Genomic DNA, 27,945 nt, shown 5'->3' on the forward strand with positions numbered 1-27,945 from the left:
GAAAACGGGTCAGGGAAGCTCTGACATCTGAAGAAGGGACAGTTTCCTCTTGGCCTCTGGCTCTCCATGTGTGTGTCCGTCACCTGGGGAGCTCATTAACCACACTGTTGACAGCCTGCCTCATCAAGCCTTTCCTAACGAGCCCCAGGAGATGCCTCGGGATCCACACATGGAAACCACAGCTCATCATGCACAACCTGGTCCCCAAGAAGTGACGAGGACACAAGGCAGATTCCATTATAATAGCCATCTTTATTTGTAAAAATCCAGATATAAAACGTAATCTTTCAGTCTTTCCAGGTTTTCCTTTTTTACAAAAACAAAAAGGCACATATAAACCTTGCCCACTGTCGTTCCTGTACAGGGTGTTTTCAGGCAGCCCTCCCCCCGCCCCCCATGACAGCTACATGCTTCATTCCAGGACGTCTGGCTCCCCACATGCTTTGGCGCTTTCCTACCAGGGTAGAGTTCCGAGCTCCAAGACTTGAAGTACACAAAGAGGGGGTGGGGGTGGGTGCAGTGTGGCACGATGCTCCACATGCTCCACGGCGTGCAGGGCAGTGGGTTAGTAGTAGGTCTCCTTCTCCACCCAGCCTGGGAGAGAGGGATACATACAGTGAGTCCGCTTTCAGGGGGAAAAAACCAGGACAGTGACTCCCTAAGGATAACTCGTGTGTGTGTGTGTGTGTGTGTGTGTGTGTGTGTGTGTGTGTGTGTGTGTGTGTGTGTACCGTGTGTACCTGAGGCCTCAGCTGTAGCTAATTAGCTCTCCCCAGGAATACTGTGTTATTAGGTTTATGTCAAGATTTTTTTTTGTATGTTGCATTATGTTTGGTCTGTACCTTTTAAAGAGAAACCACGATCTGTATTGACCTTAATTCAGTTCTCTATGTGGGAGACACGGCGGCTGTACCCGACTCAGAAGGCAGGCCAGATGCTCACTTACCGCCAGGGCGTCGCCTGATGATGAGCTTCCGCACTTCGTCATACACGAAGATGAGGAGGGAGTAGGGGAAGGCACAGAACCACCACGTAGGTCTGGAAACAGAATCAGTTAGCGGGTTAGACCCACACCAGCCAGTTCAAAGGAAGACAGAGAAAGCACACGTCGTCTCCCAAATGATGAGGAAACCATCGGCTGACTCGTCACCCTTAGCTAGGGGGTCACTCACAGACTCCCCCTCCACCAGGCCTGGAGCTGCAGAAGCCAGCCTGCATTGCATGAAGGAAGCCCGTTTGCCTTGAGCTCGGTGGCTTCCCTATGAATCGAGGTGAGCGGACTGTATTTTCTGCTGACAATCTGGGAGTGACTGGACATTTCCTTTCTTCCTTTCCTAAAGGGCTTAAGCTCCCAAGTGCATTTGTCTCCCGCCTTGGCCTCTGCAGACAAAGAACTGCCAGTGGGAGTCAAAGCCAGTTGATTCAGACCCTACACTCCGTCTCTGGCCATGGAATCTGGGAGGACCAGCTGTGTGTTTTCAGTTCCCGGATCCGGGGAATAAGAGAAGCAGAGCGCTGACGCTGACAGATGAGAAAGGTCTTCAGGGGGCCTGGAGAGGCTGCCACATGGTCCCCGGCAGAGAGACAGGCTCCGGGCAGCCTCCTGCAGGCACCAGGATTCCTTGACTACAGGCTCCCGGGTAAACAAAGACAGCTTTGCAGTCTCCGCCCTTCCTATGGGCCCGAAACAGTGGAAAGGTGACCTCACTGCCTCAGCAGGGGCAGCACTGAGGCTGTCAGGAGGAAGTCAGCTCACAAAAGATCCGAAGTGCCTGGAAGGGGGCGAAGTCCCGAGGCCCTGCTCCTCCTCACTGGGACTTCTCAGCTAGTTGTTTGGAAACCCGTGACCCCTTCTACCCTCTTTCCACTTAAGGCTCAGGCAAGAGAATCCAACTTGGACATTTCTTGCATCTGATGCTATGGAACATTGTGACCAAAGCCATAAAGACTATTACCTGGAGATCAGAAACAGCAAGCCAACAAAGAGATATGAGAGCCCAGGACCAGGAGGGCAAGACCACAGGGAGATAAGCTCCAAGGACTTCAGCCCCAAAGGACTATTGGGTTTGATGGGTTGGGAGAGAGCATCCTTACCAAAGACATAGGCAGAGAGGGTAATAGTAGTGAACTAGCCTACCATGGGCTTGGCCAGGCTGTGAGACACACCCTGGATGCCAGCCCCACCTTGCACCATAGACTGACTGTACACACTTGATGTGGCCAAAGGGTATTGATTCAAAGATGAGATCAGTGGAGGGAAGTGTTGGCAAGAGGCCAGGAGGAGACATGGTCCAGATGAGTCTGAGCAATGACAGGGGTGGGTAGAACTCAAGAGACTGATGCTCTCAAAGGATCTTGTGTTGGGAGAGTGCCATGCTCTGAAGCTCAACATGTTTAATCAAGTTGTAGCTGCTCAACCTCAACTAGTTACCGGACAGCATCGGACACATGTGGAAGTTTCCACTGGCTGCCAGATTTCACGGTGAACCCTGTACGTAAGAACTGAGACCTAAGAGAAGCACAAAGTCGTTCTCTACGCAAAAGCCGGTCTGCTTCTGAACACGGAACGACGGAGATCTGCTTTCTCAACTGCCCAGCTCCACCCACAACTGACTGTGAGGTCAAAGGAACCCTTTGGAGCCTCCAGGAAGGCAGAGAGGTGACACGTGACCAGGGCGAGCAAACAGACTTGGGCCTGAGCCTCCAAAGTCCAGAACAGCTCTAGGTGGCTGGGCTGTGACTGCAGAGGACCCGAGGGTTCAACAGTTTGCTGTTGAGCAATTTCAAGGAACCAGAGCTTGTGCAGTCTCGCCTTGGGCCAAATCCTGGGCCCTGGCAGGTCTCGATTTGTCGGTCTGGTTTACTGTCGGGTCTGGCTTTCTACCTTCCAGTGCAGAGGAACTCTTACCCACACCACCCAGAAGCCCAGCAAGAACAGACACCCGCACACGACACGAGGGGAAGAGCCACATAAACTATGTCCACACTTTCTGGAATGCAAGAGGCCCAACTTACTTGAGGGGATACATCCTAAGGGCGGCGCCCATCCCAGGGCAGTAGGACAGGAAGGCAGCGAGAGCTGTCTCTTCAAAGAGGCCAAATATTAAGATCTTGTTCCTAAAATTCAAGGGAGACCAAAGTTTACAGGTTGCAAGTGCAGATTTCTCCTCTAATGCTGTGTGAGTGTGAGGGCAGATCAGCACCTAACGTATGAGCTGTCCGTAAGAGCTGAGGGGCAGGAAGGGGAAGGCTGAGCATTCTGCTCTGTGGGTGTGCCCAGCCTTTTGACATGGCAACATCTCATCCTCTACAAAGGACAGGCTTGAGAACTGCAGGTGGTAGGGAGGACTAGGAAAAAAACAAACAGACAACTAAAATGAAAACAACTCTAAGTAAGCTTGAAACTTCGGGCTGGCCTCTCTTCACAGGTATCTGGGGGTCGATGCGGGCTGGACACTCCTGGTGGAGAGTCCAGGAACTCGGGCATGGGTGTCAGATGCTCAGCTTATTGTGAAGGTTCTTTTAAAAAAGTTACCAGGTCCCTTCTGCGCCCTTCACAACTTACTTCATGCCCTGCTGGAAGACAGAATTCCTTCTGGTCTTGCAGATGACCAAGTCGGCCCACTGCACCACCACGATACTGACGAAGAACGCCGTGTGGCAGGTGAACTCCACGATCTTCCTCTGCTCGTAGGTCTGAGAGGTGAAAGCAGGCGCCTCAGCCCTGGCTCTTCGCCCCTACACAGCCCGTGGCCGCGCTGCCAGTCCTCGGGGTTGGAGGAGCACCCCCCCCCCAGTGAACGCTGTGACTTACCCATTGCTGCCCGTAACTGTCTTCCACATCGTTGACCCAGCGGTCATCCCAGGTCTCTCGGATGCCCAACAGGTGAAAGGGGAGGAAACCGTTCTCGGCCAGAATCACAAAGTAAGTGAAGAAGCCCCCCAGGGCCTGGATCATACCTATGGTGGAAAACGCACCTGAGTGTTAGCCCTCACCCAGGGCCCGCCGTCTCCACACGCTTCACCCCAGCAGCCCCAGAGCATGGAGGGCAGACGCGGGGGTGGGTTTCCTGGATCTCTGACTGATGAAGGCACAGGAAGACATGCCAGCCACTGTCTCTCGTGGGCGGAGGGCTGGAAGGGGAGCATGCGGGACCCACCGGGCTCAACGCCCCTCTGCTCCTGAGAGCTGGAGGACACAGAGGTCTTCCTCTTAAAACACTGGCTTCTCTCACAGCATCAGCTGTCTGCAACCCTTACAGGAAACCAGCTTTCCTACTTTTTAGTCTAAGAAATCATGATCTCTTTCCTACCTCATGCCTGCCACACATCGTCACTTTGCTAGCTCCTGAGGGATCTTATGACAACCCTTTTATCCTGTCATTCAGCCCAGCAAGGACACCCCCAAGTTCTGCAGAGCAGAGCGTCTTTCTCTCAAAACTAGGTCTTCCTCAAAGACATGAGGCACTCTCAGTCTACTGCTCTGCTGCCAGGAGTTACCTCATGGAAGCTGGTCATAATTTCTGTAAGACGCTAATCCATGTTACCTCTCCCAAGCATTCACAGACCTAACTGCTACTGAGATCAGTCACTCATGGCTCTCTGCTTTCTTGAAAAAGAAAGGCATTAAAAATTAGGGCATTTGGATTTCCTATCCCCCAGATCTCCTGATGGCTGGTCACTCGGCTGGAGCAGAAACCAGTGGCAGATGAGGGTGGCAGAGAACCATCATTTGGAGAGGACTCACTGAGCAAACTTTTGATGTCCAACTCTATCGCAATGAAACAGAGGAATGCGACCCACCCTCCCCACCCAGAGAAAGCGGCCCGAGTTGACAGGCACAGACCCAGGCTCCTGACATTCCACAGGGTTCAGTGACGAAAGCTGCTCCCAGTACTTCAAGAACTACAGTTTGCACAGAAATCACCCGTCAGGCAGCGAAGAGTTCCCATGGCAGCGAGACTCCAGTCTGGTTCCCATCTCCCTCTATTGCACACTCAGAATTGAACCCAGGGCCTGACGCTGTGACTGATTTGTGTCCTCATCCGTCACTCTCCAGTCTGAACCCCGTCACAGCCTATCCCAGAGAACATCCCTTCAGGCCCCTCCTGGCGCCTGCTCTACCCTGGGACAAGGCTCACCGATCTGTCCATAGGCCATGCTGATCAGGCGCTCATTCACAAGTTTGTCGGTTTTGGGATTTCTGGGTTGTCTCTTCATGATGTCACTCTCAGCCTGTTCATAGGCCAGGGAGATGGCGGGAACCTACCAGAGGTGAGGAGGGACAGAAGTGGGCATCAGGAACTTTTATTACAAAATTCTTGCTCCCTCTTTAAAAAAAGATTTTATTTATATGTGCATGTTATGTTGAATGGGAGGCTCAGCAGGCACTCTTAACCACTGAGCCATCTGTCTAGCCCCTGCCCTCTTTTTTTTTGAAAGTTTTTTTTTTTTTCTGTTATTTTTTGTTTTTATTTTAAATACATGGAAGACTATTAGGGAATCCGATGTTTCCTTAAGTAAACTTATATAAAAGTGGGGCTCTTTTCTAATAAGAGAATATGGACCATTGCCCCGATGACAAGTCACACGGAGCCAATGAGGCTGAGGCTGGCTAGTTGTTGAGAATTTCTTTTCATACACCAGCTCCATAGGTCCCAGGAACAACGAGAGCTGGTAGCAGCATATGGGGACATGTCATCACTACATTCGTGGCCGCGACACTCACATACCATGTCAGTGCCCAAGTCAATGCAGAGGATGGTCACAGTCCCCAGGGGCAGTGGAATGTTCGCAATAATAAATATCAGGAAGGGGGTGATTTCCGGAATGTTACTGGTGAGGGTGTAAGCAATGGATTTCTTCAAGTTATCAAAGATCAGACGACCTGGAAAAGCAAGGTGTTTTTATTAGACGGCTGAAGAGACAGACAAGAAACTGGACACGAGTGTGGAAGCACACTGCCTGCTGGGGAGCCCCTTCAAAGTGCTCTCACCTTCCTCTACTCCAGTCACAATGGAGGCAAAGTTGTCGTCCAGGAGAATCATGTCAGCAGCTTGCTTGGACACATCTGAGCCAACAATCCCCATGGCAACCCCAATATCTGCTTTTTTCAAAGCTGGAGAGTCGTTGACACCATCCCCCGTGACGGCCACGATGGCACCCTGCCCGGAGGAGGAGGAGGAGGAGATGGGTTAATAAGGCCCCATTTCTTTGCAGGGATGAAAAGGGAGAGACAGTAAGCGGATGACAGATGCCCTTCTCTCCCACGAAGGCTGCACGGAGCCTAGGACTACCTTGGCCCCGTGCTCACTGGGACCCCACCCACAATGACAACGGGGAGAAATGACCAGGACAGTCTCCCCATTTAGCCTGGACTACTCAGAGGAATGACCCTGGTGAGTGGCGCTGGGCAAGCCCCATTCCTGCAGGTAGAACAGCGGTTAAAAATTAGGGAAGGGTCTCCTGGCAACCGCCACTTGCACTAAAGACCCTATGACCCCATTCTGCTGCTCCTAGGGACTCACTGAGGCTTAGCTCTGCACTGCAGTACGAACCGGCCCCAGGCTTCTATCACCACGGCATGGCTGAGTCACCCTCCCCATGCCTGGGGCTCCCGACCACACAGACACAGAGAGCCTGTTCTCTCCACTTCTGCTCTGCTCCCACAGGACCCTGGGGCCCGATGCAGCTCACTGACCTGCCTCTGGCAGCCCTCCACGATGATTAGCTTCTGCTGAGGAGAGGTCCTGGCGAACACAATCTCGGTGTGGTACCGCAAAATGTCGTCCAGCTCCTCGGAGGTCATGTCCTTCAAGTCACTGCCATGTACGACACAGGCCTTGGCATCTCTAGAAGCAGGGTCAGGGAAGGAACAAAGGTCACCGTCCATTCGCCAGCACTTCAGAAAGGGAACCAAGACCCAGAGGACGCCCCACCACTTTAGAGATGGTCTTACTCAGTATTTACAGACTGTCACGCAGGGCACCACACTCAAGGCTCACAGCCACCTGTGGCTGGCCTGCTTGCTGCCTTCCTCCCCCCAACTCTATCAGACAGACAGAAGTAAGACACACTTTTAGAAATGGTAGAGCCGAGAAAAACCTTCCCTACCGTCTGCTTTTTAATGTGTACGTGCATGCGTGTGCATATGTGCATGCGTGTGTGTGTGTGTGTGTGTGTGTGTGTGTGCACGCGCGCGCGCGCTCGCGCGTATACACGTACGTACACGCGTCTACACAGGAACGCGGGCCAAGCCGTACATGTGGAGGTCAGAGAATAGCTTCGTGGAGTTGTTCCTGTCCTTCTACCTTCAGATGTGTTGCAGGCATCGAACTCAGGTCATGAGGCTGTGGCAAGCACCATCAACTTCTGAGCACTCTCTGAGCTACTCACTGGCTTCGACTACCCACATTCTACTTGGATGCAAGCTCCCTCCTTGCCTGAGTTATCTGAACAACTGTTCTTTCTCATCTACTTTCTCCGTGTGGACCTGGAAACTGACCAGACACTAAGAGTCCAGTGGCGATCAGCGTTGGACCAGAAGCCAGTCCAGACTATTTATTATCCGACTGCTCCAGTTCTGGGCACCCTGAACACCTCTAAGCCTCTCCTTCCAAGTTCTGCATGACATCATTACGACAAGCACTCCGAACAGCAAGCACCACGTGGGTTAGTGTGGCTTTCTCCCTTTGAACAACAAGGTCACGTTCTGGTGGTGCAGGTACATTGCCCACTCCCGTGGTGCCAGCCAAGAAACCAGTACAGAGCCGAGAAGAGATTCTACTGAAGCTTCCTGCTGTACCTGGGGTTCACCTGGTTCACTGGAATGTTGAGGCGGGCAGCGATGTCTTCCACAGTTTCGTTGCCTTCTGAGATGATGCCCACGCCCTTGGCGATGGCTTTGGCTGTGATCGGATGGTCTCCTGTGACCATGATGACCTGAAACAGGAGATCGGATAATATGTATCAGCTCACCAAAAACATTCACTTGTATTTACAGAAAGAAACCACAGCCCCAAATCAAGATTTTATGACACATGGTCACATCATATTGCATGCATCATCTCTTTTAACAGAAACGTAAAATCCAATTTTACTAAAACCCCCCAAAGAGAGAGAGAGACAGACACAGAGAGAGAGAGAGAGAGAGAGAGAGAGAGAGAGAGAGAGAGAGAGAGAGAAGAGAAAACCTAATCTTGGTGGGTGGGACTGTAAAGGCAAAGGTGTTGTGTATAGGTAGAGGTGTGTACAGGCAAAGGTGTATACACTGCTGGTTAGTACTTATATACTCACACAATTCCGAAGAACAGTTACAGATTTTATTGTGTGTATGTGAGTTTGTGTCGATGGGAGAGGGTTAGCATGGTGCAGGAGTCCTTGAAAACCAGAGGCGTCAGATCCCCTGAAGCCTGAGTCACAGGTGGCTGTGAGCTGCGTGACGTGGGGTGCTGGGTCCCACGTAAGAGCAGTTAAGAACTCTTAACCACTAAGCCATGTCCCCAGACTATGTTCCTATTTTTTTTTTAACTTCAAAAGAAACAGAGCACTGGGAGAATAACTTCTATCAAGCGTCTCAATGAAGCATTTTTGTAGGTGTGAAAACAGCAGAAATGACAGGGTAAATACAACACCACGTGAGCCCTTCAGAGAAGACAGAACAAGTCACTGAAAAGTCGAGTGAAAACACCAGAGAGGCGGTGTCTGTTCTTCATCTAACACTTTAACAGTATCTGATCCTTCAGGGTGGCACCTGGCTTTGGAAATGAGAAACTGATAGACACTCTGAGAGGGGAAGTAGCTGCCTAGATCCGGGAAGCATCCACAGGCGGGCACCAGGGCTCTGTGATGGCACCAGTCAAACACCCAGGCCCTACCTTAATTCCAGCGCTGCGGCATTTGCCCACGGCGTCGGGGACAGCAGCTCGAGGAGGGTCAATCATGGAGATCAGACCCACAAAGCAGAGGTTATCCACAGGGAAATTGACTTCATCGGTGTCAAACTGGAAGCCTTCCGGAAACTGTTCGTCGGGCAGAAGGAGGTGGCAGAAACCTGCAAAGGACGGCAGGGTAACCAACCGTCAGGGTTTCCAGTGCTGTAGACAGCCGGGGACCATTGCAGCCCATCGTCCATCATGACTACCTTGAGCAGGATGTTTTATGCGGAAGAGGCTAGTTTATGAATAATATAGTCAGTGAAAGAAAACAAAAATGGCTGAAGGACAGAACCCACAGGAAGCACTATCAAGGGACAGGAATATTCAACATGGGGAACACTGGACCAACAACACTAGTTTTTAGTACCAGAACATCAGACAGCCCAGTACCTACGCAATTATGTCTATCTACCTCATCTGGAAAACTGAGGGCATCTCTTCCTGTCTAGACATGTATTACTGAGCACCAATGTGGGTATTCATAGGAGCTACTTTGAAGATGAATGCAGAACAGACATCCTGCTGTAACTGGACCCAGAGAACTCAACTCGATCAAGCGATTGGGTCTCAATTATCCCACCAGGAAGAATCAAATAATGGATTTGTAGCTATCAACACACAAAACACTGTAAGTGCCACTTGCCCAAATACAATGGACAGTGGGCAAAATGAACATCTAAGCCTCAACAGCTGCCAGGCTACAACAGACAGGAAGCATCATGGCTTTTAGTTTGCTGCTGGTCTTATGAGTGGAATGGTCGCTTCCCATGGACCATGCACAGCCATCCCAGGTATTACTTAGGCACACCAAAAATAGATAGATTTTAATTAAGTTTACAGATCACGGCCATAACAATGAGTTTAGCTAATAAAGCTCTCACCCTACCCCCCGACCCAGAACTAACCATCACATGGCCATAGGTTTAAGTCCAGGCCAGTAGCAAATCATCAAGACTCTGTTTCCCAAGATAACCATTATGTCTCTACCACTTTCTGCTTTCAACAATAGAAGACAAAAACAACAACAACAAAAAGCAAGATGGCCCCAGAAAGAATTGACAGAGATAAGTAACTGCTGTGGCTGTCCAGGACACAGCTGTGCTCTGGAGCCATAGGCCGTCACCTGCCTGCATACCTAGCACTCGCTCCCCAAGGCCTCCCAATTCCAGGTAGGCATTCTGAAAGGCGTCTTTCAGCTCGTCGTCCAGCGGCTGCTCCTTGCCATGGAGGAGGATGGAGCTGCAGCGGTCCAGGATCCTTTCTGGGGCGCCCTTCATCACCAGCAGGTGTTTAGGCTCGGAAGTGTTTGGGTTCTTGTGAATGGACAACTGTGAAGATTATTTAGGAAGAAACATTAGGTGGCTGCACATGGCAGTCCAGGGAGAAAAAGCAGGCTCTCCTAACTAGCTGGTATCTACTATAAGACAAGCTAAGATCTTTCTGAACCTGTAATCTCTCATGACACATCACATGCTGAATGCTACAGAAGAAGAAAGGAGCGAGCACTGTGCTGTACGCCTAAGTTCACATGTGAACACACATCTTCCACGTGTGTGCTCACAGAGGCAATCTCCCAAACTCTTGGAGAACGCTGGCTAAGGCTTGTGTACAGATTCTCTCTCCTGTTCAGTCCCCAACTGCAAAGTCCCCAACAGCATTCAAAGAGAGGTTTCATTTCTCCTACTGATTTTCAAATAATTGAAAGGGAGACATTGTGGAACCTGAGCGGAGACTATCTCTTCCTCTAGCTCATCTCCCCCAGCCTCCCCGCTGCCCTGTGAGAAGGCCCCAGATCAACACACCTGGTACTTGTTGGTGGAGTTGAAGGGAATCTCCACTATCTTGGAGTACTTCTCCCGCATCTCCATCACGGAGCCACAGCAGACCTCAATGCACTTCAAGAGCGCCGACTCAGAGGCATCGCCTGCAACTGCCCGCTGGGAACGGAGACACAGTCCGTTAATGCCCCGCAAAGGCTGATTCACAAGGCATCACCGGGAAACCCAAGGAACTCTGGATGTACGCCAATCTTGTCAGTGGTGGAGAAAACAGGCGAGGAGTGACCCAGACCAGGCCGTTCACGGTGCCTCAGGCCAGTCTAAGCTCGTTCCCCACCCATGTCAGCTTCAGGCGAAAGGGTGCCGGAAGGCACCACCAGCACTCCCTGCCAACCTCCTGCAATCTAGTTTTACCTTCCTTGGGCCTGCTAAAAAGCCTCACAGTCAACCCTATTCATAACTGAACATTTCCGGTTCTACGTCTGAAAAAACCAGAAAAACAAAACTAAAGCAAACACTTCTCCCATTGCTCACTGGCCCAGACCTTAAAGTAAAACAGCCCAGGGTTCAAAGCCAGGAAGACTGTGTCAAGGGCAAGGCAAAGGGCTAGAGCTCTTAACCTAATTCAGTTGTGCAAATAACAACCACAACAAAAACCTGGGCTGACTCTCTCTCACCAGCTCTGGCAGTAGCCTAATCAGCTGGCATTTTATGCGGTCTTCACTTTGGGGACACACACGTTTTCCATGATCTACTTCCTTACACTGTCACACAGCTACCTTGACTTCCTAGGCAGTTAGCTCTACCTGTCAACAACTTCTATACAGGTGAACATCTTAGACCTCTGACAGGAAAGCCTGGACACTCAGGTGAGCAAAGGGATGCTCATGAGGACATCTGTAACCCATGGTCCTTCTGGGACTGCACTGTCTGTCACTTGAGCCACACGGGCCAGTCCCAGCCATTGCACAGTTGGTGAGTAGTCCAGGAGGCCGGGACTGCGCTTGATCTTATTTCTGCATCATTAGTAAGCCAGCTAAGCACGAGTGAGATAAGGGAAAATAGCTGAGCTATTTTAAGAACATAAATGGCTTAGGGGATTGACTGGAATTTGGTGCATCTGAACATGGCAAACACAATTAGAGTCCAGAGCGGTCTCACAGCCCCTTTGGTTAGGTGCTATCACAGGAACGAGGGGAAACCTAGTCTGCTTAGGTTTTCCACCAGGAAAGAATCTCTCTCCTCGTCCCGTCTCACTCAGATCAGATTTTTACTTTATCAATATGGACTGTGTCCACTGGAAGCACTTCAGGGCTCCAGGCAACACAACGTTTGCGGTACAGAGCAAAGATTCCTACAAAAGATCTCCAGCATCCTGCAATGAAGTTGTTTTTCTACACACAAAGGTAAGGTGGTGTTTAGAAAGAATGGGGGCAGTTCTTCCCTGGTGACTATATCCTCACCCACACCCCCACCCCAAACCAGCAAGAGCACTTCTCGGGTATACCTTAAGAATAGGCAGGTTTTCTTGGTTTGCCTGAAACACGGCCCTGTTACAGAGACCAGCAATTCTGGACAGAGCGAACCAGGTGGCTGATGTCTTGTCAAAGGAGACACCTGATGGAAACAAGAAAACACGACTTTAAAAAAATTGATCGATATGTGCATGTTTCTCTGTGTGTGTGCTTGCTGCATGAATTTATGTGTCCCATGAGCATGCCGGTCCTCAGAGAGGTGAGAGGCATCAACCCCCAGTAACTGGAGTTACAGGCAGTTGTGAACCGCCTTGACATAGGTTCTGGGAATCAAACCCAGGTCCTCTGCAAGCTCAGCAAGCACTCTTAACTGAACCATCACTCTAGCCTCAAGACTTGTTAACTTTGAATGCTGTGCCATTTATAAGTTCTATTCAAGTCTGTCCTCCACCCCAAATCCAAAATGCGGTATCTCACTTCTTAATTAAACACATTAGCTTGTAGTGGTTCTCAATCATATGCGTAGGGCAAATTAATTTTTCTTCTTTCTCTCTCCCCAACAATAAATATCAAACTAAAAAAAACAAAACACTGTCATGAGCTTGATCAAAAAAAAAAAAAAAAAAAAAGACAAGTGGGGCTGGCAGGATGGCTCAGAGGCACAGTGAGGCCTCTTGCTGCTCAGCAGGATGATCCGGACTTGGTCCCCGGATCCTACAGGACAGGAGAGAACAGTCTCCTGCAAGCTGCCCTCTGACCCCCACACGGTGCAAGAGCACACGTGGGCCCACGCACGCACACAGTAAATAAAGCAGGGCAGGCAGGCAGGTGCTGCAAGGGGAGGCGGGGCCCGGCCTTACCGCTCTGATTCTCCGTGGTGTCAGCTTCGTGGATCTGATTGTCAAACCACATGTGGGCCACGGTCATCCGGTTCTGAGTCAGAGTTCCAGTTTTGTCTGAGCAGATGGTAGACGTGGACCCCAAGGTCTCCACGGCTTCCAAGTTCTTGACCAGACAGTTCTTCCTGGCCATGCGCTTGGCGGTGAGCGTCAGGCACACCTACAGGCAGGGGCAGGCCAGAGAGGACATCACTCAGCCAGGCTGGAGTGCTACAGAAACTCCGTTACATCCTAATACCGAACGAAGAAACTTACTTAAAATGCAAAGTCTCCAACCTTCTCCTGAAGTCATAATGGTAAAACTTCATGAAGGTGGTGGAGACTCCCTCCCACCCCCACCCCCAAAACAATGTAATAAAAATAACAGGATTTATCAAGTCAATCCTCCATACTGATCTCCAAGGTATTATTTTCCTCCATTGTCCTGAGTTGGGTGACATGATAACTTGAGAGCATAATGTTATGTTTTGGGGTTCCTAATAAACCAAAGCTGATGTTTTCTCTGTGACATCTTATGTGATGTGGAACCAAAGACCACACAGACAAATCCAGAACATAAATACAGAATTTGGAAACAAGAGGCTCATGGCCAAGCCCTGCACCCATACAAGCTGATCTGAGAGGTGGTGACGGCTGCGGTCCCGAGCATCTTACCGTGACAGTGGCCAGCAAACCCTCCGGCACATTGGCCACGATGATACCAATGAGGAAGATGACAGCCTCCAGCCAGGTATACTCCAGGATCAGGGAGAGGATGAAGAAGGAGACCCCCAGGAACACGGCCACCCCCGTGATGAGGTGGATGAAATGCTCGATTTCTTCAGCAATGGGTGTCTGGCCGCCTTCCAGCCCAGAAGCAAGTGTGGCGATTCTGCCCATCACAGTTCGATCCCCAGTGTACACCACGATGCCACGTGCAGTCCCTTGAGAGAAGGAGAGGGGAACCGTCAGCCGGAGGCCAGAGAACGTGTTCAGTTTTGAGAGAGACAGAACACACATGCGTAGACTTCTGTCCCTGAAGAGGGCCTCGCTCTCCGGGTAACTTGCTGTTTTAAAGCAGAGTCCCTGATGAAGGGATTGTGACCCACTGCCCCAGGAGAGCAGGAGTCACGCTAGCCTGCTGCTATCAGTACAGAGCACTGTGCGGGGGGGAAGGGAAGGCTTCTTGGGCTTTCCTGGCAGCAGGTGAGGCCTCTCTGCTCTGTGCTGAGGGAAGCTGTGTCAGAACAGAGGCAGCAAAAAAGGAGGAATTGTACCTATCTTCTCTCTTTCTGTTACCACCCACAGTAAATACTAAGGCACGCCAGAAAGTGCCTTAAATAGCCTACCTTCCACACAGTTGGTTGAGAAGAAAGCAATGTTCCTCGTCTCCAAGGGGTTCTCGTTGGTGAAATCTGGGGACCGAGTCTGGGGTTCTGACTCACCGGTGAGTGAGGAGTTATCCACCTGTGTGTAAGACGAAGTGTAGGGCGTTACCCGGGCTCACCACGGGCTACTGTGACCCTCAGCTCATCCTGCCTACCGAGCAGAGCTGGCCAGGAGAGGTCTCCTGGCAAACCTACCTTGCAGCCGTTTGCAGAGATGATTCTGAGATCAGCAGGAATCCGGTCCCCACCTTTCACCTCCACCAGGTCCCCGACTACAACATCTTCTGCGTTGATGCTCATTTTCTCGCCATTTCGAATTACAAGTGCTTGCTTTGGAAGGGGAGACAGTTGACACCGTTAGATGGATCCCAAAAAGGCAAGGGTAAAGTTCAAAATAAGAAAACCAAGTTACAAGTGAGCTTATCCCACGTTACCAGAGTCTACAGCAGTGATACGGTTCATTATACAAAACGCTGTAGCTACAACAGTATTCCCACTAGAGACTGCTTAGCAACATCACTTCATACTCAGAATATCTTAACTTCACATCAATTTATGTTGTGAGAGCTGTCAATCTCTCAGAAAGGAAAGACAAAGAAGCAGGTACCTGAGGGACCATGTTTTTGAAGGATTCCATGATCTTGGAACTTTTAGCTTCTTGGTAATAGGAGAAGCAGCCGGTTATGATCACTACAGCAGAGAGCACCACACCGAGGTACAGCTGGAAGGGAGCAGACCAGACCGTGAGGCCTCACGACTCTCAGCAGAGCAGTGGGAATAGTCAGTATTTTCCGACGGAATAAAAAGCAGATCTGGAGAGGTCAGGGCTGCAGAAATAGGGAACTCACATCTTCATGTTTATCTCTCTGGAGCCTGTGAACGTGCGTGTGTGCGTGTGTGTCTGTGTCTGAAATAACATCAATCACGGACCTCCAGTCACTAACTTGAGGCTTTTGCAAATATTCTAGGTGAATCTCTTTCTCTTGCTCTATTAAAACAAGGATATCTTCCCAAGAACTTCTAGAGAACAGACTTTTCTAGGCAAGCATAATATACCTAAGCGAAGAGCTGAGCTCCGCCATCTACAAGTGGCAGCTGAACCTAGACCAGGACCTTAGCCGAGCTGCTGCCGCCCAGAGCTCTGAAGGATCCAGAGTGGAAGAAGGGGGGAGTGTCAAGGGGAGGACAAGACAGGTCCTGGAGGCAGGCGACAGTGCTCCTGGGACTCTACAACTCACGTCATCATTGGGCGGCTCCTCTTCTGTAGCACTTCGGATGCCGTAAGCCAAGAAACAAAGAATGGCCCCAATCCACAGCAGCATGGAGAAGCCCCCAAAGAGCTGCCGACAGAACTTGACCCATTCAGGAGTAGTGGGAGGGGGGGTGAGGGCGTTGGGGCCATCCCGGGCCAGGATCTCGGCAGCCCTGGCAGGTGTTAAGCCCTGAGGAGCAGAGAGGCACACATCAGACAGACCACACCAGTATTCACCAGCCATCAGGCTCCCCGAATAACAACAAGTCCACAGTAGGATTAGGAAAGAAACAGGCTCCCAGCTCCAGAGCCAGGTGAAGCCTGACTACCCGCACCCCCCCCCCACCTGCTTCCCCAAAGTAAGCAAGGGATTCCAGCAGACAAACAAAACCCATTCCCTTAGGAACCTTTAATACCCTAAGACCTCATTTAAAACTCCTTTTAAAAGGAACTGTGGAAAATCTGAATCAGGTTGATTTTTTTTTTTCCTTTAAGTTTCAGACTGGAAGGGATCTATTTTAACTAACTCATTCGGTTTTGCAAGTTAGGAGCTTTGAGAGTTTGCTGTGCGTGGATCCTAGAAGGGGGAGGGGAAACCTACAAACACAGAGCAGGACTATTTCCCTGCAGGAATAATCCAAGCTCGTACTGAGTTAGCAGCCAAGCTGTGACTACAGAACTTCATTCTCACAATGGTAATAAAAACCCTGGCCTGGCAGCGAAGGGCTCACCCACATGCATCTTTCAGCTAACTCCTGGGAAACCTATCAGTTGAACAGTGTTCACTAACAGGCCTCAGAACCTGTCCAAGTGGCAGACACAAGACTCACAGTAAGAGGAGAAAACAGTATTGCTTTTGTACTGTCCAAACATCAGGTTAAAAAAGACAGAACACAATTCTGTCTAAAGTATCTGTTTCTATGTACCTGGTGTTGGCATTATTTTTAACATTGGCGTCAACTATGAAGTGTAAGGAAAGAAAAAAAAGCATCGGTTCAGAGAAAAAGCAAGGAATCACTCCACATCCTCATCTACCAAGTCCCTGCTGGGCTATTCACTGTGGGTTAATAAAACAATGACCTAACATCTGAGCCTAGCTACACCCCAAGCACTGGGCTGGGCCCTTTAACTAGCCTGCCTAATTTCACAACCATCTCTTATAGGCTACTAACCCAATTTACAAGTAAGGGACACACAGCACCAGAGTTAACTGACTTTTGAGTCCCAGATAGCCCGCTAACATAAGAATATAATAAAAACAAGAGATAATGGGCAAGACGCTCAGAGAAGAGATGGCCTGGCCCCCACCATTGGCAAGAGGGTCTGAGTAGAGCTGAGGTTCCTCTCTGAGCCCAGGGGCAGGTGTTCCAAAGGCCTCAGACTGTTCCAAAAGGGGCGGGGCCTGGCTTTGGAACCACCTTCCAAACTGGGTGCTCACGACAATGCACTGGTTGGTAGTTCTAGAAAACAGGGACGTGAATGTCCACTCCCATGAGGCTTCGGGGAAGTGAAGTGTTAGCATAAAGCCCACGTTCTGTGTGTGTCACTCGGCCAATGGTGGCTGTCAGTGTGCTACCAAGGGCAGGCCCGAGAGATAGAACAGAACACAGTGGGGGGAAAACTACAATTCAGTACAGCAGGCTCTGAATGAGTACATACTCGGCTCAAGTCTGTTCCGTATTTACGATGGAGTTCATCAAGGCTGAGTTTATGGTCGTCCTGAAAGAAAACAGAAAAAAGTAAGTACACACCCCAACACCAACAGGGAAAAAAACACCCACACCATCCATCCCTATCAAGTTCATCAAAGAAACTTTCTTCCCTCAACTGCATAGGCTAAGCATCCATCTAATGGCTTCCTCGGGACAGCCAAGGCTGGGTGACAGTGGTCCACCATCACCTGCCACATCATCAGAGAAAGTCAACAACTCCTGGAAGTCTAGACGAAGACCTCATCTGTCCAGGTTGGCTCTAGATAGGTTAAGTCATAAAAGCCTCCTTAGCCTACCAAGGCTGCAGGCCTCCAGCACTCAGCATCCTTCAGAGCAAAGCAAAGGCTGTGGTACCAACCATACTTCCATAGCTGATGGAGAGTGGGTGAAGAACCTGTTGAACCCTTTAATAGCTTTTAGAATCAAGACCAGCACCAAAGTCTACAACCGTGGAGAGAAAACTGCTGCAAACAGATGCTGTCATTACTTCATGTCAGTTCTCTGATGGATGGGCAGGGTGCAGAAACATACACTCGCAGGTGTAAGATGCAATTATTATTATTATTATTATTATTATTATTATTATTATTATTACTATTGTTGTTTTGGTTTTTTGAGACAGGGTTCCTCTGTGCAACAATCCTGGCTGTCCTGGGACTCGCTTTGTAGACCAGGCTGGCCTCGAACTCCCTGAGATCAGCCTGTCTCTGTCTCCCAAGGGCTGGGATTAAAGGTGTGCGCCACCACTGCCCGGCTTGGGACACTTAAGAGAAATCATAGAGCCAGTTTTCCTCCCAGCACTTACCATGGAAACTTCCTTCTTCAGTTCATCCATGTCCCTTTCCTTCTTGGCCTTCTTGCCCTTTTTGTCCATGTGCTCTGAAACAGCTGCAGGCTCATATTTGTCTCGTCCAACCTACAAAAGGGAGGAGGAGGAGGAGGAGGAGGAGTGAGCTCTGGACAGCACCCGAAACCCCAAGGTTCTGCACTGTGTGTGTGTGTGTGTGGGTGGGGAGCTGTAGGGACACAGCGGTCGGCACGGTCCCTGGGTTAACACTCATGACAACACAGCCTATGAGCGTATCCTGTGCAGTGCATAAACAAAGCCATCCACAGAGGATGACGGCCATCATCACTCAAGACATCTCGCGTCCACCCTAGGCCATGAAGAGCCATGGGGAAGTTGTAACAGGCTTCAAAGAGCTTGCCAGGGCAATCTGCATTTGGGGTGAACAGAGGTTACAATGTTAAACCCCTATCCTGCAGTCTTCCACCTAGCCCACCGAAGGAATGAAACCATGTTTCCATTAGTAATCTTGAGGCCAGTCCAGTACCTAAGAGTGTTTGCATGGGAATCAGACCGACAGAGGCTGGAGTCCTGGGCCCCACTACCCACCAGTTAAGGAAGTTTGAGGAAAGTCACTAACTCCTAAGGGTCGATTTCCCTTTCCACATGGTAAGAGCCGAGAACCTAAGTCAGCATTTTTGAGTTTTTAATGATACATCTAATGCTGGTCACTGGCATTATGATTAAATTCTTACTGCAAAGACTTCAAGCAATGTTTAAACATCGTTAGTGCTCACAGAAAGCCACTAACCGCATTTCATTTTCTCAGAAGTAAAAAAGTCTAAAAGTCCCTAAAATTTTTAAATCATACACACACACACACACACACACACACACACACACACACACACACACACTCACACACAGAGAAGTGAGGGAGGAGAGAGGGAGAGAGAAAGAAAGAGAGAGAGAGGAGTCTCCACCCCATTCTGTAACCTTAAAATAAAATCCCCAAAATGAAAGGCCCTGGAAATGTTTTGACACAAGCAGGATGCAGGAAAAGCGTGTGCGTTATCGCATAATTCACAGGATCCACCTACGCCTCTCAAAACTGGAAGAATTTTTAGAGAAAATGTTGATTCTATAGTTTAAATTTAGATCATTCCACTCCCCCACCCTGTTTAAAGAGCTTGAGGCTATCTGCATGAAGCCTGAACTTAGTACTCCAAAATCAGTCCACAAAGCAAGAGGCCTCTCCCCTGCAGGCCACCTCTCCCCTGCAGGCCACCTCCCAGGGGAGGGGAAGCTGATACTGTGCCTGTCTTACAATGAATGCTGGGTGGCACTTGGCTGCCATTGTTTCATGGGTCTCCTCTAATTTTAAGTGGTACATTAACAGCTACCCTAGCAACACCTGGGAACGTTCCTGTCTACATTATAATCTTGCTGTCCCAAATGAAAATAAAACCCCAAAGCATGTGTTTCAGTCATTATATTGTAAATTTGTTTGAATTTGGAAGGCTCCAAAGAGAAAGCCTGCTCGGATGAGTGGGTGTCGGAGATGGGGCTATTTGTGACGACTGAAGACTGACTTCTTCAGAGAGCAGGGCACTTGAGCCCTCCTCTTATCTGTTCCGCCTGGAGCAGGGCTGAAGATAGTCCACATTCCTGACATTCTCTCGGCTCTGGAGCAAGCACAGCTCTGAGTGCGTGTGTGCGTCCCTGAGGGTGGCTCTGGTGCCAGAGGTAAGCCGGACAGTCACTCCACGTGTTGAATAAAAAGGAAATGGAGGGCTTTCACCAGAGACGAGGCACATTCCTTTTCATGTCCAATGGGAAGAAAGCACAGCTCTCTAAAGCCATTTCACAGACGCTGACTAAGGGCTCCTTCATGTGTGTGGCCAGTCTGCACTGGCTTTTAAAACACAGCTTCACCCATTTTTAAGCAAGTTCAGTTTCATGGAAATATGCTTACACAAGAAGCAGTGTCAGAGTCCCCCAGCCTCACTGCCTCAGACTTCTAAGATTTTCCACTCCAAAAGGGAGGAGAGCCGTGTTGGCGAAAGCCAGCCCTGGACATCTTCCAAAGTTTATCACCCGTCACCAAAGCCGTGTTCCGCCTCTACCTTCACAGCTGAGAGTAAAGTTGGGGAGTCCACATTTCCTAACAGACAACCCCCTTTATAAATTTGTGCTATTTAAGGCACAGTTTTAAATGGGGACATCTGCAAAAGGGACATGGAAACTATTAACATGTACAGTTACTTCTTCAAAATCTCAATTTTTCCAGAAGGCAACGTTGGTCTAAAAGAACTGGGCAGCTTATCGGATTCAGTTCTTGCCCACAAATAAAACAATTTAACACTAGCTCTTCCTGGTGTGGATCAAGAGATACTTAGGTTCCTAAGGGCACCAAGAACTGTAATTTCAAAGCCGAAGAAGTATGTGTTTGTGGTGTGGGGTAAGACAACATTTTCCTTATTATTTCTTTTAAAAACAAAGGTCACAGCAGGGGAGTGGTGAGGTGTTTCCTCTGTGGACTTCATTGACCTTCCCATTTGTTTGGGCACTGGGCATGTAATTTCTCCTTTCTCAAGGCTGATCGCTTTCTAACTCAGGCCCATAGAGCGGCACAGTGACTAAGACCAGTGATACTCATTCGAGTGGCTCCCTTGGGTGGCTCTGAGGAAGACCACGCACGGAGCATTCAACAGGCTGTGCTACCCTCAAAAGGGCAGTTGGTTAAAAGTAGGGTTATTAATTTTTTCCATTCTAATTTAAGAACTAGGAAGTTAAAACAAGAAATACTCCATGTGACGCTTCAAGGCTGGCTGTGACATTATTTCAACCTCCCCAAAGATTTTCCAGGAAATTTGCTATTGTTCGCTTGGGGACAAAAGGAAGGTATGTTGGAGATGGAAAGAGAAAATCCTGGACAGGAGCAGCAAATCATAGCTGGATTTCATTGAAAAACCCATGCTGGCCAGTCCTCACAACACAGGAACAAGAAATCCCCATGACCTTTTCGAGTAGAGAATGTTCCTTCCTCTTCTTTAGTTAATTCATCACTTACAGGAGGAAATGTGTTCAGAGAAGGTAGACTTGACCAATCGTTACAATAAATATGATGATCACACATCCACACCACACACAGTGCAGCGGAAGTAACGATGTTCCTCCTCAGTAGCCTACCACTGGAGGCCTACAGAGGCACCAGAGCTATCTCCGCCCTGTGCCCTTCACAGCACCCAGGGAACACCCAGGGTGACCTCCTAAGGCTTCTGCTCCCCACCAATACTTCTGGTTCTACAGCCAGAGCTCAGGAGGCCTCTTCCGGACTTGTGAAATTCCCGCTGTACTTGCTTGGAAGCCCAAGATCCCAACACTTCAGCCAGGTCAGTGGACAGTGCCGTTAACTGTGGCCCATGTCATGACGCCAGCCCTGCCACCTGCCGGCTCCATGTCCTTGAACAGTCAGCCTCAGTCTCCTGCTCTGTCCTAACTATGGACTCACTGAAGGCATTCTGACCGTTTGGTTAGTCGAATCTGAAAACAGAACACCTAACCAAACAACAACCCCTGCGCTGTTGTTTCCAGAGCTGAAAACAAACGCCTTCGACTAACAAGAGGGGTTACCAACGTGGAAAAGTAACGGCCCGGACTGCTGCCCAATTCACAGCTGGCCAAGAGTGCTGTGGAGACATCCCCTTCCATCTCAATTTGGCAAACTCCACCCTGGCAGGGAAGTCAGAGACAAGCTGGTCTGCCTGGTTGCTACAGTAGTAGGCTCTGCCTAGTTTTGGCCAACTGTTGTTAGTATGGGGGGGGGGGACGCGATGGCGCGGTTTGCATCCCTCAATTTTCCTGATTGTCATGTCAAACCTTCACACGCAGCTCTGTCTGTAAAGGTCCTCTGCACAGCGCTGTACAGAGGTCACTGTGATCACCGCGTCACTACACACATGGCTGCCATTCCTTGATTCCTACAGAAACAGCTTTCGGAGACATCTTAAGGAGAGGATCGGTCTGGCCTACTCTGCCCCATTTCCAACTGCTGCTAAGCCGAAATGGTTTAGCTGGGGATAGGAGAGCAGTACCAAAGCCTGAGCTGCGGGGGTGGGGGGCGGCAGCAGACAAACAGAAGACAATGGACAGACAGTCATGGCCCTTTAGCTGTTCTCCAGCCTACAGTCACACTTTTAGAACGGCAATTCTCTTAGGAGTAGGTAACCCAGGGGGCACCTCCCCACCCACCCCCATCCCATGCCTCTTTTCACTCCTGGAGACACACACGCTGAGGAATGTACTTGAGCAAGGGCAGAGCACTAGGTCCCAGCATCTAAACTTGGGCCGTAGCCCACTGGCCACAGGGCCGAGAACAACCACAGCTCCTAGCCATTGGGTTCCCCCATCCCATGGGAGCATTACCTAACCTAACCCTCCTCCCCAGTGAATTCTTAACAACCTGCCAATCCATCCCTTCTGCCAGAGTGGATCCACGATCGTTTGACAAAACAAACATTGTAAAGTATGTGAAGAATCACTCTACTTTAGATTTTCTTCACGGTCAAATGTATTTAGTTCTCTCACTTGCTGAAAGCACCAGTCCCATGGGACATTCTACCTCTCTGAAAGGCCGGGAAGAATCGAAAAGCCCTGCAGAGGGGGCCGTCAGTTCCCAGTTAAGTCCCGATCACTTTTTAATGGGTGGCTGGAGGCCTAGGGAGCACACTGACCGGGCGGCAGAGGGCAAGGTGCTGGAGGCCTAGGGAAACACACCCGTACCATGGAAGCATGCCAGGGACGGTGCAAACGAGAGTCTCAGCACCCCAAGTGCCCCAGGGCCTTAAATAACATCAGGACAACAGACTGGAAAGACAAACACCCCGGCCCACGGATGACAAAACGTTACAGTGATTACTAGTCCCCAAATAATGAAGGCTCCACAGAAAAAGCCCGAGCCAACATCCATCAGCTTTTCAGATCACCAACAGAGAATATGAGATCGCTGTTACTAAAATGGGGTTTGAAGAAAACTCACTAAGAGCCAATGCCCAGATATATTCCACTGTCAAGTCACAGAGCAACTAGAGAATAAGGCTATTGGATTAAAAAAAAAAAATCCCTTTGGCTCAGGACCCAAACGAAACCCAATCGGGGTGAAAGCGCGTGTGTATGTGGGGGGCGGGCATTCCTCTTTTCTCATTGACGGAACCTGTTATCCCAAACAGCAAACAAATACATGTTAAGAATGTCTTATGGATTCCTGACACCAGATTTCAGCACAGCTAATGAGGTGAGTCATATGCAGAGAACAGTCGCTCTGGCTCCAGCCAAAGAACACACTTCCTCTCACACTCTCAATTCAAGGCAATGTGAGAAAGTTCAGACCTGACTCGGTTGCTTTCCTCTCCCCCCTCCCCAAATACATATATATAAACGGAGGTGTTTTAAAGGTGCCGCACTGTGACACCCCCTTTACTTCACATCAGCAGCCATCAGACACGTTCTCAGAGGAATCTAGACTGGGCTGGCAGGACCAGAGAAACAGTCTGCCCAGTGCTTTGTTATACAAACCCAGGCACTCTGATTACTGTGAGCCCATCTGACCTGACACTCGGATTTCTTCTTTGGGCCTGCTGGCTGGCAGGGGGCCCTGGGCACTGATGTTCCGGCTGAGAAACGGCCATTTCACCCAATGAGACTTTCAAAAGGTGAAAAATGACCACTGATGACGGTTAAAGTCTTCACTTAGAAAGTGAAAGCTGATGGTGGAAAATCCAAGACGCTACTCCATGGATCTGCTTGTTGGGCAAAGGTTAAGAAGAGTTCCCAGTCATATCGATGGATACCTCCCTTTGAGGAGCGGTTAACAGTTTCTCACTCTTTTCCATCTCTAATGTTTCTCAGGGGAGAGAAATTTTGTTCCGTAGCTTTGAAAGGACCAGGGACTCAAGAGCAGCAGTTTATGAAGGTCTGTGTGGCTCATAGTTCTAATGACTTAGTGAGTCCCAGCAGCCGGAGCTGGACCGCACAGTGGTATGGCACCCACTCCAAAGAAACAGTACGTAGATGACTCCACTTGAGCCTCAGGGCGAGGACTCTACATCTGGCCAGACCCGAAACTAGAGCAGAGCTTTTGCTTAAACACACACACACACACACACACACACACACACACACACACACACACATAACCTGCTTGTCTTCAAATGAAGCAAAAATGTGACTTAGTTCTTCATACAAAGTCCTTCAGGGCTGTTTGGTTAATACCTCCCTCTCATTATTGAGCTATTCCGAAAAGAGCAGTCTGCTGTGAAGGGAAAGTCACTTATCTGTGCACTTGTTGCTAAGTAATCCTCAGGCAGTGGATTTGGAGAGTTCAGGGATGGAGAGTGAGTGCCAAGTCTCTGCTTTAACGCCGGACCTACTTCTTATTCTTAAACGTGATTTCAAGTTTTGGCCCTCATCTGGATAAACACCCTACCGGATCTTTATAAAGCTTTTGGGGGTGGGGTGGGAGCTGTTCTCTATCTTCTTGGGTTTATAGAGCAGCCTCCCTACGTCCTTCTCTTCCACCCGAAGGTGAGTCATCATTGTTACAAACTTGCCAGCAGAGAACGCTACAAATTAACCAACAGCAAGCAGCCAAGAGGATACAGCTTGACAGCGGCACAGAGAGAACCTTCCAGGCAGGGAACTGTTACACTCTTACACCGTATGACTGGCAGCCGAAAGGTGGAAGCAACCTCCCACCCCCTGCTCTGCTCCCTGGGCCTCTCAGGACCAGCCCAGAGCTCCTGGCAGGGCTGGGCCACTTTCCATTGTGAGGACTCTGCCTTACAGTGTTTTTGAGTCTAAAGTACTTGCTTTATAGCAGCCAGTGGGTAGTTACACTTTCGAGTTTAGCTCCAAAAGGGCAGCTGATAATGTTACCATACAACCAGGATTTCTGCTGACATGTGTACCCCCGTGTGTCACCTGGACCTGGACCTCTCTTCACTGCCTGGTCTTTAAATCACCACCCAAAAGCTAGGACTGCTTTTCTAGGTAACGAAGTTAATAGTAAACTAAACCCAGAACTGCAGTGAAGGGCTAGGGAAGACCCTCCCCTTCCCCATCTTTTATAAACTCAAAAACAAAACAAAACAAACAAACAAAAAAACCCCAACTAAACTACAACAGCAAAAACTCAGAAAATCTCCTGCATTTCTAAACAATTTAATGTGCACCTTTGGTGAGCTAAACAGTTGTGGGTGGTAGCCCTCATTGAAGATTTAAGCCGAGTCACTGGCAAAAAACACTCAATAAGAAAAAAAAAAAAAGCGACAAAATCCTATTTCATCCAGGAATGATTCAGCAAGCTGGTCCTTCACTTTCATACCGAATGTTCAGGACTCTGGCTTTGAAAGCTAGGAAGAATCACCTGAGAACATCACCCACAGCTAAACCCATGGCACTTGAGAAAAGGGGAGTGGGATCACAGTGACCTTAAAATGAGCTGCTGTTAGGCTTCCTGGTTAACCAATTATCAAAAGGGTTTAGTCATCACTCCACCCACATTTTAATCCCCATGTGGAAAAATCCCAACATTTCAGTATGAAATATTCCTGACCAGTTCAGCCATCAGAAGTCATCGGGAAAGACGTGCACACATACATGAATGCACGTATGCACATCCGATTTATCAGAGTACTCCAAATACCTTAGTGTTGTTACTCTAGACACTGACTAGGCTTCATAAAAAAACTTATGTTCAACTTCCACTAAATACTCAGTTGGACTGTTACTGTACCACTCCAGTGCATATGGGAGATTCAGCTAGGCCCATGGGCATGACTTAAAGATCTGCCTGGCTTATTTATTATTACAAACACCCCCATTTCTTCCAAAGGATTAACTTCAGAGTTCTGCACACCAAGTCATGCTTAAGAGGCAGATGTGTGTGTGTGTAAGCTGGAGAGCAACAGGTTGCTCAGCACCTGTTGTCACCAAACAACCCTTTGACCTTGAACAAGTCACTTCACCTTCCCAGGCTTCCCTCGGTCTTTGTACTCCCCAAAGCCACTCAAGGTCTCCACTTGACCAAGATACTTGTTGAGGGGAAAGGAGATGAAAGAGGGGGGTCTTAATGAATAAATGGCTTATAGGAACAGCCTAGATGGTATGTAGGATGATGGTGTGATACACAGAGGCAGTTTCTATCCTGAGAAGGGGAGGCCAGGCAGGCAATCGGCTCTTTGCTCTGATGCTGCATAATGCGGGGCCCGCACTGGGCACTTCCACGGTCCCTATTATCCCTATCTGGCTCAAATCTTATAATTATCTCCTCCTAAATCCATTTAGTCTCCAGAGATTTTGCTTCCCTCTGCCCCGTCTCGGGATACACCCAGGTAGGTAGGTGCCTTGGGCCCTGCAGAGCGTCTATAGCCTGTCTGCTTGGTCAGCCCTGGAGAGGATGGAGTGGACTCTCCCACCTGTATTCTCAATGACTGGTGCCTTTTTAACCCAGGAACTGATATTTTCAGGGTTATTTGGGGTTATAATTTTTATCCGCTGGATTTGAGCTGCTTTGAGGTCAGGAGCTAATTCTTCTGCGGTGGACAGGAGTCATCGAGGTGGGAACTCAGCGTTGGTCGTGTCCTGGGTCCCTCAGTTCCTTTGGGAACCGCTCTTGGGGGAGATAGCAGCAGCGCAGGACACACGCATGGCCTTTCTGACACCACCAACTGCCCAGTCTCCGGCCCTTTGTCGGAATGACTGTACCCGGCGGCCCTGGCCTCCTTCAAGAATCATCCCCGACACAAATCCACACACCCCTCCCAACGTTAAGACGGCCACACCAGTTACCAAAGGCGCATCCTGTCATGGAGAGCGGCCCATTTTAAAGCTCTCAAAAGTATACCTTAAAGGCTATCTTAGGGTTGTGAAGTCACACCCTTTCTGGCACTAGCTTCGCTGGGCTGGCTCTACCGTAAGGGGAAGCCAGTTTTTTTTCCTTTGGAGGAGGGCAGTCGCCTCTGCGGGGAGCTGGCCGAGCCCCAGCGCCTCCAGGAGAAGGGAGTCTCGACCCGGAGGCTGCCCTCGCCGGCGCCGGGCCGTGGCTAGGACGGCCACCACGAGGGGGCCCTGGCGGAGCTCCCCGGGGGAAGGGGAGGAGCGCTCCTTCCCCTGGGCACGGAGGGAGGAGGGAGAAAGGAAGCGCAAGGCGCGCGGTGAGGGCGACCGGAGGGCGCAGGCAGGGCAGGCGCCCGGCTTGGGGATGCCTCCTCGGGCGCTCCCCCTCTCCGCCCGCCGCCCGCGCTCAGCGCCCGCCCCTCGCCCGCTCCTCCATTGCCAAGAGCCTGGTCTCCAAGCCGCTTCCTCCCGGGCCCCCTCCCGCGGCCCGGGCTCGCCCAACACTCACCCCCTTCCCCATGGTGGCGGCGCTGCGGGCCCCGCGCCGGGTCCTGTGGCTGGAAACTAGAAAGAGGAGAGAGCAGCTCCCGGCCGGGAGAGCGTGGCCGGGGGAGCCGAGAGGCGGGAACTAGGGCTGCTGCGGGAGGAAAGAGGGAGGACGGCTGGCGCCCCGGACCGAGGCCGCCGCTGCTGCCGCCGCCGCTGCTGCCGCCGCCGCCGCTGCCACGTGTCCGCCTCCTCCCGCCGAGGCTCCGCGCCCCAGACCCAGCCGCAGCTCGAGCCCGCGCCTCCTCCTCACTTCCTAAAATATGCAACCTGCGTGATGGCTCCGCCCACGCGT

General features: G+C 50.1%; 1 protein-coding gene across 1 annotated transcript; it reads right to left on the bottom strand.

Annotated features, from left to right (window-relative positions):
- Positions 1-232: 232 nt before the first annotated feature.
- Positions 233-27,921, bottom strand: Atp1a1 (ATPase Na+/K+ transporting subunit alpha 1). The gene is made up of 23 exons (XM_028877301.2): positions 27,613-27,921; positions 18,225-18,335; positions 17,367-17,426; positions 15,694-15,897; positions 15,063-15,176; positions 14,651-14,785; positions 14,417-14,534; positions 13,743-14,011; positions 13,050-13,248; positions 12,222-12,331; positions 10,739-10,873; positions 10,072-10,264; positions 8,877-9,052; positions 7,805-7,941; positions 6,701-6,851; positions 5,996-6,164; positions 5,733-5,887; positions 5,142-5,265; positions 3,815-3,960; positions 3,566-3,696; positions 3,016-3,117; positions 947-1,038; positions 233-594 (listed from the first exon to the last, which is right to left on the bottom strand). Exons 1-23 carry the CDS (start codon positions 27,622-27,624, stop codon positions 566-568), a joined length of 3,072 nt encoding a protein of 1,023 aa, XP_028733134.1. The 5' UTR covers positions 27,625-27,921; the 3' UTR covers positions 233-565.
- Positions 27,922-27,945: the final 24 nt, after the last annotated feature.

This window comes from Peromyscus leucopus, chromosome 6, assembly GCF_004664715.2.
Source record: "Peromyscus leucopus breed LL Stock chromosome 6, UCI_PerLeu_2.1, whole genome shotgun sequence".
NCBI lineage: Eukaryota > Metazoa > Chordata > Mammalia > Rodentia > Cricetidae > Peromyscus > Peromyscus leucopus.